Source organism: Symphalangus syndactylus, chromosome 9 (assembly GCF_028878055.3).
Source record: "Symphalangus syndactylus isolate Jambi chromosome 9, NHGRI_mSymSyn1-v2.1_pri, whole genome shotgun sequence".
Classification (NCBI taxonomy): Eukaryota; Metazoa; Chordata; class Mammalia; order Primates; family Hylobatidae; genus Symphalangus; species Symphalangus syndactylus.
This window is the reverse complement of record NC_072431.2, coordinates 49,136,293-49,147,916: the sequence shown is the minus strand read 5'-3', so window position 1 is coordinate 49,147,916 and position 11,624 is coordinate 49,136,293. Positions and strand designations below refer to the sequence as shown.

Genomic DNA, 11,624 nt, shown 5'->3' with positions numbered 1-11,624 from the left:
AGTAGGTAAATAAATGGTTTTACTGTGTTCCGATAAAACTATTTATAAGAGGAGGCAGATGAATGGATTTAGTTTACAGGCATAGTTTTCTGAATTCTGTTCTAAGTTGACAGTCTAGAAGAAGATATATAATTCTCATCTCATAGTATGCATCCAATTATTAATAATTAGCTTCTTTGTTGTCTTCAGAAAATTCTGTATGGGAAGAAATCTTGTAGGCTTTGTTATAAAGAATATCAAACTGGCACAGTGGCTCACACCTGTAAACCCAACACTTTGGGAGGCCAAGGCAGGAGGATAGCTGGAGGCCAGGAATTTGAGACCAGCCTGGGCAACAGTGAGATCCCATCTCTCTTTCCCATGATTCTTCCCTTAGGGTAGGCCTTCTGCATGCATGGTGCTCTTCTTACCCTGGGGAATTGAGCACACACAGTGTGTTTAGGAAGTTGTATGCATGCCCATCTCTGGCTTTCTTTTTTTTTTTTTTTTTCCAGTGGAGTGTACCTGGAAGATCATACTTCGCCATTTTTGTCTCTTAATAATTTTGCATTTTTCTTAGAGATGGAGTTTCTCCATGTTGCCAGGCTGGTCTTAAACTCCTGTGCTCAAGTAATACTCCTGCATTGGCCTCCCAATCTGCTGGGCTTACAGGTGTGAGCCACTATGCCCGGCCCAGACATTTTCTTTTTTGCCAATATTTTGCACATGAGCTATAACAAATCATATATAATAATAATAATAAATGGAATATGCATTTTTAAATGATTGCTTGATTTTAATTTGGTGGGGAGGAACAGTGCTACAATTAAGGTAATAGAAATGTCTTTTCTTTCCTTTCTCTCCATGCCGTCTTCCCCCAAAAAATTTCCTAAGATTTTGATGGATTCTTACAGAAATTTTACAATCCTATGGAGTGTCTATTTCTCCTCTTAATAATCACAAATAACAGCCAAATATTAGAGATTCCAAACACTGAAATGGCAGGAAAGTTCTTTTGGTTCATAGATTTGCACACTTTTTCCTTGGCTTCCCTCAAAGTGTGAGCTTATGAGAGAGACTAGATGTGATAAGACTTAAGGGGAGAAAAAGGTCTTGGTTCCTGGCAGAAATATAGCCGCAGGGAGCCATAAATGTAATCAAAAAGGCTTTCTCAACTGCAGAAAAGAATTCCAGCCTTTTTTATCCAGATGGGCAACCCTCTGGGTGGGCTGATTTTGTGAGTCAATCAGATCCAAAGTACCTGTCTAGAGATTACAAGGAAATAAATACATTTGTGGGTCAGAAATGTCTCACCTGGTCTGAACTACTTTCTTTCTCACTCATTTTCATTAGTTTGGGGTGTGTGTATATCTAAACCTCCCTGCTTTTCTCTCAGATCAGTAACATATTTGCTATTAACTTTGATAAACACTGCTTTAGAAATACAGGTTACAGTTATTCAGAATTTTAAGTTGAATTTATTTATACTTTCTCCATTCTTTAAAGACTAGAAGTGGTTTATTTAATAGAACACACATGATGTATTTGTGTGTATTTGTGTCATATGCTTTTGGAAAAAGTCACTTGTCAATTCCACAAATAGTTCTTGGGCATCTACTATGTTTAAAGTATCTTGAAGTTTGTAAAGATGAATGAAATGTCCTTGATGACTGAATCTTGGTGTACTACCTTGTCCAGAAACACTTGCTATTTACTAAAAGGATAACAACCTTACCTGCATATCACAATCACCTGGGAGCTTGTTAAAAATACACCGGCCCAGGCTCCGCTCTCAGCTTAGGGAGATTCTGATAATACGCAGAGCCCAAGGTGTGTGTAGTTTTAACAAAAAGCTTCCCAAATGAATCTGATACACATCTAGGATTAAGAAACACTGCTTTAAACTAAGAAAGGACTAACTGCAGAAGTTCAGCCACAAGTTAACCAGATGTATGCCCTTAACATTCACATGAGCAGTTGGCTAAAGTCTCTTATAAGGCTATTTCTATTTCCGAGGTTTCAGAATGGGTAGTTATAGTCTGAAATACACCCCAGAGGACAGAGTCAGGTCCAATCTTTTCTGTAAGACACCTTGCTCAAGACTGCTGTGAAGGAATAAGAGAGCTGCAGCCAAAGATCACCCCAAAGCCTCCCAGAACACTCTATCGTTATATCCATCTCACATGAAATATGGGTGTGTAAATTTTCTCCTTCACTAGATTGGCAAGTATTCCAGCGCAAGGCAAGTCTCTTTTTTTTTTCTCCCACCAAGGAACACAATATCCCATACATAATAGGTGTTTGACAGGTTTTTTTTTTAAAATTGAATTGAATCCTTACCGAGCTCCTAGGGTCTGACTATATATACCCATAAATTATACATCTGTTTATAAAACATTTCAATCACACCAAAGAACATATATATGGAAGAAAGAACGACAAACAAGCACCCATGGACCCACCCCCCCGTTTATGAAACAGGACTTTGCCAGTGCTTTCGAAGTTCCTTGTTGAACTAAATCTTTTAAAAACAGCAACGATTTTCTGAATTTTAATCAGAAGGCATGCATTCCTTCATTCATTGATTCGATTCCGTCATGGTCAGACCTGCCTACCACGTGTCAACATGACATACACGATGTAAGTATTCCACTGTTGGGGTTAGGAGGGTCAAAAGTGACATATGCTATCTCCGGAGACTACGGATCGCCCTTGCTGCAAATGGTCCCAACCCCGCCTGGCGCTCTAGAGCAGGCGTGGTTTCTGCGCGCTGACACTTTGGGCAGAAACTACGCGTCCCGGCAGTCCGCGGGGCGAGTGGGCGGAGCCGGGCCGGGGGCGGGGGCCGGGCGAGAGGGGGCATTGTGTAGGGGAGCGCGGAGCTGCATTTGTCTGCTCGAGGTGCTAGCCAGGCAGGCGCAGCCGTGGCCGGCTAGGGCTGGAAGTGTCAGCGGCGGCCGCGGGCCCGGCAGAAGGCCGAGTAGGAGGGACCACGCGCCGGGGGCCGCGATCTCTGGCAGGGGGCGGTGTGCCAGCAGAACACCATGCACATAGGCGCCCAGCGCCCCGACTACCCCTCCCGAGGAAAAGAGGCCGGGGCCGCGCTGGGGCGGCGGAGAGCATGAGGGAGGCCGGGGGGCGGCTCGGCTTGGAGCGCTGCTAGGGAGCGGTGCGCGCCGCACACCCGCCTGGGCGCGGCGGAGGGCGGGGAGCCGGGCAGGTCGCGCCTGCGGGCGGCAGCCGACCGCCGGTAGCTGTTCTGATTTCCGACGCGCACGCTAGGGGCCCGGAGCAGCCCCCGGCCCCGGCGCGCCGCCGACATGGGCAACGCGGGGAGCATGGATTCGCAGCAGACCGATTTCAGGGCGCACAACGTGCCTTTGAAGCTGCCGATGCCCGAGCCAGGTGAACTGGAGGAGCGATTTGCCATCGTGCTGGTGAGTGCGCGGCGGCGGTCGGGCGCCGGGACCCGGGGCCCCCGGCAGGGCGGCGCAGCTGACCCCCACCCCTCCCCTTCGCCCCGTGCGGGGAGCGAGCCTCCATTCCCGAGGGGGAGGCTCCCACTTTCCCCTTTGTGGCCCCCCAGCACTCCTCTTCACCCCCCTGGCAGTCCCCCGCGCTCAGCCTATCGGGGTCCCGGGATGGGGATGGGGGCTCGGGGCCGGCTACCCAGCCAGCCGCGAACCCATTGTCTGGCTGGAGAGGCACCTCACGGCGCGTGTGCCCGGGAGGTGCGGCGTGGGCTTGAAGAGAAGGTGGCGCGGGCTTGGGAGGAGGAGGCGGCGAGCCGCTTAGGCTTTTTTTTTTTTTTTAAAAAAAACAAAAAACAAAAAACCTTGAGCCCCTGCGGACCATCCCTCGGGCGGCCAGCCCGGGACCTGCGAAGTCCCCGGCAGATGGGGCGCGTGTGGCCGGCCGCGGGCGCCGCGCCGGGCGGTGAGCGGAGGCGAACTTGGAGGGCTGACGTCGCGGCTTGGCCAAGAGGAGCTTCCCCGAAAGGGAAAGGGGAGTTCCACAGCAGTGCGGCGCCCCGGCCCTTGGCAAGGAGCAGGGGCATCTGAAACCCAGGCCGGGGAGAACCTCAGCGCGTTCCCTCTAGACTTAAATCTTAAACCACAAAAATGTGCAGTTTTGCGGGGACGTGTTGCGCGCTGTCCTGACTGCACGGGCGACCCCTTCCCTCCTCTTGCACGCCCAGCCAGGTCCCCCGCTCCCTCCTGCATTCCGCTTCTCCCAGCTTTCCAGCTCCTCAAATCCAGGACTCTGAAAACTCCCCTCTTTCTCCCTTTCCTGCTGGGACAGTGTCTGGGTCCCTCCCAGCCGAGGCTTGTGCTGTGAGCTGCAGAGGGTGTGGCGGCTTGCCCCATCCAGGATCTGGACTGCAGTTGGTCCCCCAGACTTCCAGTTTTAGTGTCCCAGCCTCTTCTAAGGGATGTTGGGAGGGACACACACAGGCGAGATTGGGCGCATTCGTACTCCTGACACTTGGACACTTCTCTTTTCCTAGTTGGTTACCTCTAAACTCCACAAGACTAGGCAGCAAGGGAAACTCGTGATCCGGGCAGCCAACGATTGTGCCTGCCTGCGGGTTTTCTTTTCTTCTTCTTTTGTTTTCATGAAAACTTACAACTTTGGCAGAGGACTCGAGTTCTAGGTCAAAAATCTGAGGTGTGCCCAGCGACAGGACGTTCAAATTGCCTGCCTTCAGGCCTTGAAAAAGGGATGGTTTGGTATGGGAAATGATGTTCTGGATGGCAGGTTAGCTGTGTGCTCTTTGGGAGAACTGAGCTCTCTCTCCCGCCACCTGGAAACTCTGGTGTGGCCGTCGGGGAGATAGATGAGGTTGCTTGTGTTGCTTTGCATCTCCTGTGATCTCCCACAGCTGCTCCCACCGTTGTGCAAGATGGGACACTCAAATGAAACGGCCTAGGCATAATTCTCAAGGCGGCCTGGGTGCATACTTGACCTGCTTTTCCAGAGACAAACGTTTTTCTTCAAAACCCTCTTCCTTCTAGACATATGGTTCTTACCTCCTGGCTCTGGCTTTTTTCCTCCTGGCTCTGGCTTTTTTGTTTTTCCATCAATGCTGTGGTGCTGTGTGTATGTGTGTGTGTGTGTGTGTGTCTCTGAATACTTGTGGTGGAGGAGCCAGTGACACAGGGAAACCAGTGCAGCAGCCATAATAATAACAATAATGCAATTAAGTTCTGCTTGACTAGGATAGCATTTTTTTTTTTTTTTGCTTGAGCTTTCATTTACCCTGCTGATTAATAACACATGGTGTGAATTAATCTTTAGAAAAATAATGTCCCATCATTAACATGGTGGATTTGTGTTCTTGTTAAGGCTAGCAGTTGCAAATGTAGTATTTAGACAATTATGATTGTACATCCCAAGCTTCTTGGGGCAGTGTTGTTGTGGCTACTTTTACACTACTGTGTGTCACAGTTACTGGGTGCAATTCCTTTTAAAATTGTTTACAATATTCTAAGCCTCTCAATCAAGAAACAAAAACAATACCAGGCTGACCTTTTTTTGAGTAGAGACAAAGCTTTTGGGGGACCATGTCAGCTTGGGAACCCTCTTCGTAGGGACGCATTTGGACCATTGATGCGTTCCTTCTCCCAGGTCAGCTCCACTTGCTCTTTGACAATCTGTGAGAGAAGTTGAAACCTTCCAGATCATCTCCGTGGGCCAATAGAAGTGCGCAGTGTTGGTGATTTCTCTTTTTATTTTTTTTTTCTGGAGTTGTGCGTGTGATAATCTCAACTTTGCTTTTCTTCATGAGTTGCTTAAGAAATCAGTTTAAACCATCTAATTCTGGACATCAAGCTTGAAGGACAAGTTTTAAGTGGCAGATTTTTAAGTATGTATGTGGAGGGCAATGGAAATTGTGTTGGCATTACTGATACCCGTTCAACTTTCTTGTATAATGAAGATCATACGGGTGTTTTGGGAGGAAAACCAGATAGTAATATTGTACAGAAAAGTGTCCAAGCACTTCATTGTAAGTATGGCTTACATCAATAATTAACAGACTGTTTCAAGCTAGGAAAACAGTTCCTCCCAACCTCCAGCTCTAGAATATTTAAGGCCTCAGGGAGAAGTAAATAAAAATTAAAATGACAAAAGTCCATTTTATTTCTTGTTAGGAAAGCCTTAAGAGAGAACAAACCTATTCAATGACTATCCCGTCCCTCCCCATCAGTTTATATGGGTTAAATTGTGTGAATATAAAAAATTAGGCCGGGCGCGGTGGCTCACGCTTGTAATCCCAGCACTTTGGGAGGCCGAGGCGGGCGGATCACAAGGTCAGGAGATCGAGACCACAGTGAAACCCCGTCTCTACTAAAAATACAAAAAAAAATTAGCCGGGCGTGGTGGCGGGCGCCTGTAGTCCCAGCTACTCGGAGAGGCTGAGCCAGGAGAATGGCGTGAACCCGGGAGGCGGAGCTTGCAGTGAGCCGAGATTGCGCCACTGCACTCCAGCCCGGGCGACAGAGCGAGACTCCGTCTCAAAAAAAAAAAAAAAAAAAAAAAAAAAAAAAAATTAGTGGGTATGAATGGAAATGAGAGAATAAAAGACTAATGAATTAAGAGTAGAGGGGTGAACTTTGAAAAGTAATCTTTTTAATAGAAAAAAATGGAGTTAGTGACTAGCAAAAATTGGATCCCAGTCTTAGGAGTTTAATCCTCCCAAGGATAGGTATCTTCAGTATCATTACAGTAATAGTTATAAAACTTATATTTAAGGGAAAAGATTACTGTCTTAGTGTATACATTTAACCATTTGCTTCCCTGTACTGACCTTTCAGGTAGAGCTGGAAGGTGATATATATATATATATATATATATATAACATATATATATTACATATATATTACATATATATTACATATATATTACATATATATGTAATATATATGTAATATATATGTAATATATATATATGTAATATATATATGTAATATATATATGCATATGCCTTTGTGTGTGTGTATGTGCAATGTTTCTGTTATACTCTAACCTATGTATAATTTATATGGAAGTGTTTCATAAATTATAAAGTCAGCCACGTACTTCAATCTTTGTTCTTTTAGGATGTAAGGATGTATATATTTCATAGGTAATAGCCTGTGTTTTTGGGGGGTTCTTCACATCTGTAATAGCCATGTGGCCCTCCATTGTATTTATTAACCATTGTCTAATTTTGGGGGTTACATCAAGCTTGCCAGACACTGCCTGTGGGCCTCATGGGCCCAACGCAAATTCATAAACTTTCTTAAAACATTATGAGATTTATTTCATGATTTTTTTTTTTTTAAGCTCATTGGCTATCGTTAGTGTTAGTGTATTTTATGTGTGGCCCAAGACAATTCTTCTTCCAGTGTGGCCCAGGGAAGCCAAAAGATTGGACACCCCTGGGTTACGTACACACACCCACAAATACTCCCATGTCCTTTATTTTTAAAGATGATGATAAGAAGGTGGTTCTTGGTGGATGTGATGAACAACTGATGGTTTTTGTCCGAGAATACCTGTTTCTACATTAGACACTCCATAATATTATTCACTCATTTTTGGCTTGCAGTCACTGTTTACAACTTAAAAGGCACACCCTTGGATGCCTTTGTTGAAGAGCTATCCTAAAAATTCTTTTGTTGAGTTTCAGAGAAAAGGACAATTTTAAGTCTGTGTCTTAGCTGCTGTATCTTATGCAATATGAGGTGTCAGGCAGCACTGCAACAGATTTAAAATTATTAGGACGTAATGGTTCAGGGCAGTATTGTCTTATATTTGCTTTCAGGAACTGCTTTGGTATCTGATTAATTTGAGTCCATTTCCTTCTCATTTTTTTTTCTGCTTGTCCTGAGATTGAATGTGGTCATTTTGTTTTAGGAAGGAGTGGGAACATTTTCTGAGTATCTACTATGAGTAGGCCTTTTACATGTTCTCATTTAATGCTCACAGTAACTAACGCTATCAGCAACATTATAGATGCATAAATAATGATTATTTAGGCTGGGCATAGTGGCTCACCCCTATAATCCTAGCACTTTGGGAGGCTGAGGTGAGAGGATCGCTTGAGCCCAGGAATTGAGACCAGCCTGGGCAACATGGTGAGATCCTGTCTCTATGAAAAAAGAAAAAAAAAGATTAGTCAGGTGTGGTGGCTTGCACCTGTAGTCCCAGCTACACAACAGGCTGAGATGGGAGGATCATTTGAGTCCTGGAGGTCGAGGCTGAAGTGAGCCGTGTTCGTACCATTGCATTCCAGCCTGGGTGACAAAGTGAGACCATGTCTCAAAAAAGAAAAAGATATCTAAGTTGCCTAAAATTATACAGTTATTAAATAACCAATCTGGTCTTTCAGCAGAGATTTGGATCTGTTCCCTACTCCCCCTGGCCTTTCCTTTATATTATGCTTCCTTAGGCTTAGAACTGGGAAGAAAAAAAGGGCCTGCGACGAGCAGTAAAAAATTCCTGTCTGGTTAGTGCAAATTTCAGACTGGATAAAGTTGGCAGAAATTCTTCAGAAGTGACTGAAGTGAGGTGCATTTGAAGTTTCTTCTCTTTAGATGTCAAGCCTTTTGGCATCTTCACTGTGCTCTTCTATTTTCAAGCATGGAGTTAAAAATTGATCTGGTCCAAAAAGGTACTCTTCAGTTTTTCTTTTCAAGGCAGATTTGAAATACCTTGGTTGAAAAGTTTGTTCTCCAAATCAGAAGGAATAGGCAACCTGTCAATGCAACGCATATACTCCAAATGTGAAACCTGTGAAAAGGAAAGGAAGGTCAAGTTGTTGTTTTTTTTTTTGCTTGTTTTTCTTTTTGAGATGGAGTCTTGCTCTGTCGCCCAGGCTGGAGTGCAGTGGTGCAATATTGGCTTACTGCAACCTCTGCTACCCGGGTTCAAGTGATTCTCCTGCCTCAGCCTCCCGAGTAGCTGGGATTAGAGGTGTGTGCCACCATGCCCGGCTAATTTTTGTATTTTTAGTAGAGATGGGGTTTCAGCATCTTGGCCAGGCTGGTCTTGAACTCCTGACCTCGTGATCCACCTGCCTCAGCCTCCCAAAGTGCTGGGATTACAGGTGTGAACCACTGTGCCCGGCCGGAAGGTCAAGTTTTAACATTTAAGTTTATTTCCCACTGCAAGGTGTTGCTCCCTTTCCACCACTTCCAAGGAAAGCACTTGCCATAAAGTCTGTTGAGCAGATGGGTGGGTGGGAGTGTAGTGAGGCCATCAGATGCCGCTGATTTGTTTTCTCACATTCTTTCTCCTGTTGTGAGGGGAAGAGAGTGTGGAAGAGGAGTGGTGGAGTGTTGGCACTTTGAACCATTACAGTTTCACCCTAGGCAGTAACTCCCTGAGCTGTTTTATTCTCCAAAGTGGGAATATATGGTTAGGGCTGTATCATTATCAGGATGCATTTTTTCCTCCTAATAATACCAGCAAAAACTGTGACAATATATTGGGGTATCTAGGATAGAAGTTGATCAAATGCAAATGTTTGGCTCCAGGAAGAGACTGGCAACAGTGTAAAGTGATGAAATTTGGGGAGAGATGGTATGTGTGCCTTAAATCCATAAGTGATAAGAAGTACTTTGGCTTGTGGCCTGTCATTTAGCATTGGCCTGGGTGGCAGGAGACCTAGTTTATAGAATCATATTTGCGCATCAACTTGGACAAGTGAAACTCTTTCCTCTGGCTCTTGGTTTTCCTCCTTTGTGAATGGGAATAAAATTTGGCACAATTGTTAATATAGTCGTGAGATGATGGAAATCATACCACTTGAAAACATAGAATTTCCAGAACATACTACACTGTGATTCATTAGTTGACGTTGGCTTTTGAAGAGCTTTCAGGTGGAAATGTGTGTAGGGGTATTCTGTGTGGTCTAAAGAGTAGAATTCCCCAGGGTCAGTGACTGAAAGTCATATGAGCATAGGGAAAAATATTCTAACCTGTAGAGTCGTCGAAAATGGATGGTGAGTTCTCCATTAAAGTTATTCAGATAATCTGTGTGACAAACACTGGTGACTGGAAGGCCCTTTCCAGCCCAAGAAAATAGGAAGTACGTTATTGGCTTGAAAGTTACCCTCTTTGAGGTGAGTCTGCCACTTGCAGGTTCTAGACATAGAATTATAGCACCTGAGAGTGGGGAAAGATCTCCTGGTAGGTCCTTCCTGGGCTCAAAGAAGAAAAAGATACGTATGGGCTGATGTTTGTTCTGGAAATTCATTTGACTTTATGAGAACTGTTGCCTAAAGGATTTGGTCTTAATGAACAGTGCTCTTTTTCACATTTCGAGCTCGGGGAATAGAGACAAGGTAAAGTGGTCTCTCCAGCCCTCAGGTTTAAGCAAGTAATAGATGTCAAAAAAGTAGCTAATACAAGAAGCACTGATTATGGATGATTGCCCCTCCTTTGCAAGAGGACGCTGTAACTGGAATCCTTTTATGAACAAAGCATTGAATCATTATAAAAGAAGGAACAGCCTAGAGGAGCTTAGGAGAGAATGTGAGTTACAAGCTATACGGTTGCTTGGCAGATCTCATCTTGTGGAGCAGCTCTTTATGGAGTGCCACCCCCATCCCTGCAGATAACAAGAAGTGTGTCCCTAGGCTTTGGAGTCATGGTTCCTTAGAGAGGCTTCATGTACCTTCTTAGTTCTCACCTACTTGAACACTGGGGACAGAGATAGCTCATTGCTTGTCTTCCCTTTAGAATTCCGTCTGTTCATACTGCAGGGTGATCTTCCTCCCTCCTCCCCAGTGACCCCTTCCTCCTTTCCAGAAACCTGTCTTTCAACATAAATGCCAAGGACTATGCAGTTTCCAACTGATAGGATATAATTTGGAAGCAGTGTCTAAGGGAAGAGCTGTTAGGTTGGAGAGCTGCCTCTTGAACTGTGATCTCAACCAAGGCCCGCAGATGTGGACCAGACGGGCTTGGAATTCTGAAATTGGGCAACCCTCAGCCCTATTTACCAGGTATGATGGTATTCGATGTTGACAGATGAAAATGTACTTTCTTTTCACTCTCTGAAAAAACAAACAGAAAAACATGACCATCAGTGTTCACTGGTGGGCAGTTATCACAAAGTCTCTATGATTTCTAGTCTTGTGTAGTTTCTAGGACAAACTTCATATAGTTTCTGTGATTCCATGATCTTCAGTGTTCTTGTTTAGCCTGTAATTGACTTTGGTGACTCTTATTTCACATGTAACATTAGTCTCCTCTTTTCTTTGCAGAAGTTCTGATGCATTTGTAAGCCCCTGTAACCATTGCCACAGAAGCTGAAAGCCTTGAGGTGTTTAGACCCTGCTATCCCCAGAAGTAATCTCACTTGACCGACTTCTGTGCATAGAAGATGCCCATGGCTTGGTTTTGGGAATGATGTCAAATATCAAATAGTTCATATTTTTTTGTTTTGAGATGGATTCTCTTTCTGTCATCTGGGCTGGCCTACAGTGGCGTAATCTCAGCTCACTGCAACCTCTGCCTCCCGGGTTCAACCGATCCTCTTGCCTCAGCCTCCTGAGTAGCTGGGATTACAGGCATGCACCACCACACCCAGCTAGTTTTTGTACTTTTAGTAGAGATGAGGTTTCACCATGTTGGCCAGGCTGGTCTTGAACTCC

The 11,624-nt window shown here is 45.0% G+C and overlaps 1 protein-coding gene across 10 annotated transcripts in view; it reads left to right on the top strand.

Annotated features, from left to right (window-relative positions):
* Positions 1-2,844: 2,844 nt before the first annotated feature.
* The window catches only part of FMNL2 (formin like 2), a 323,185-nt gene continuing 314,405 nt past the window's right edge, over positions 2,845-11,624 (top strand). For 8 of the 10 annotated variants that reach the window (XR_008659997.2, XM_055292120.2, XM_055292119.2 and 5 more), the window contains exon 1: positions 2,845-3,416. Coding sequence is in view for 9 of the 10 variants with exons in the window: in XM_055292120.2 (XP_055148095.1) it covers positions 3,300-3,416 (117 nt within the window). In the remaining variant the exon portion in view is untranslated. The remainder of the gene's footprint in view (positions 3,417-11,624) is intronic. The other 2 variants (XM_055292115.2, XM_055292111.2) reach the window with 1 other exon arrangement.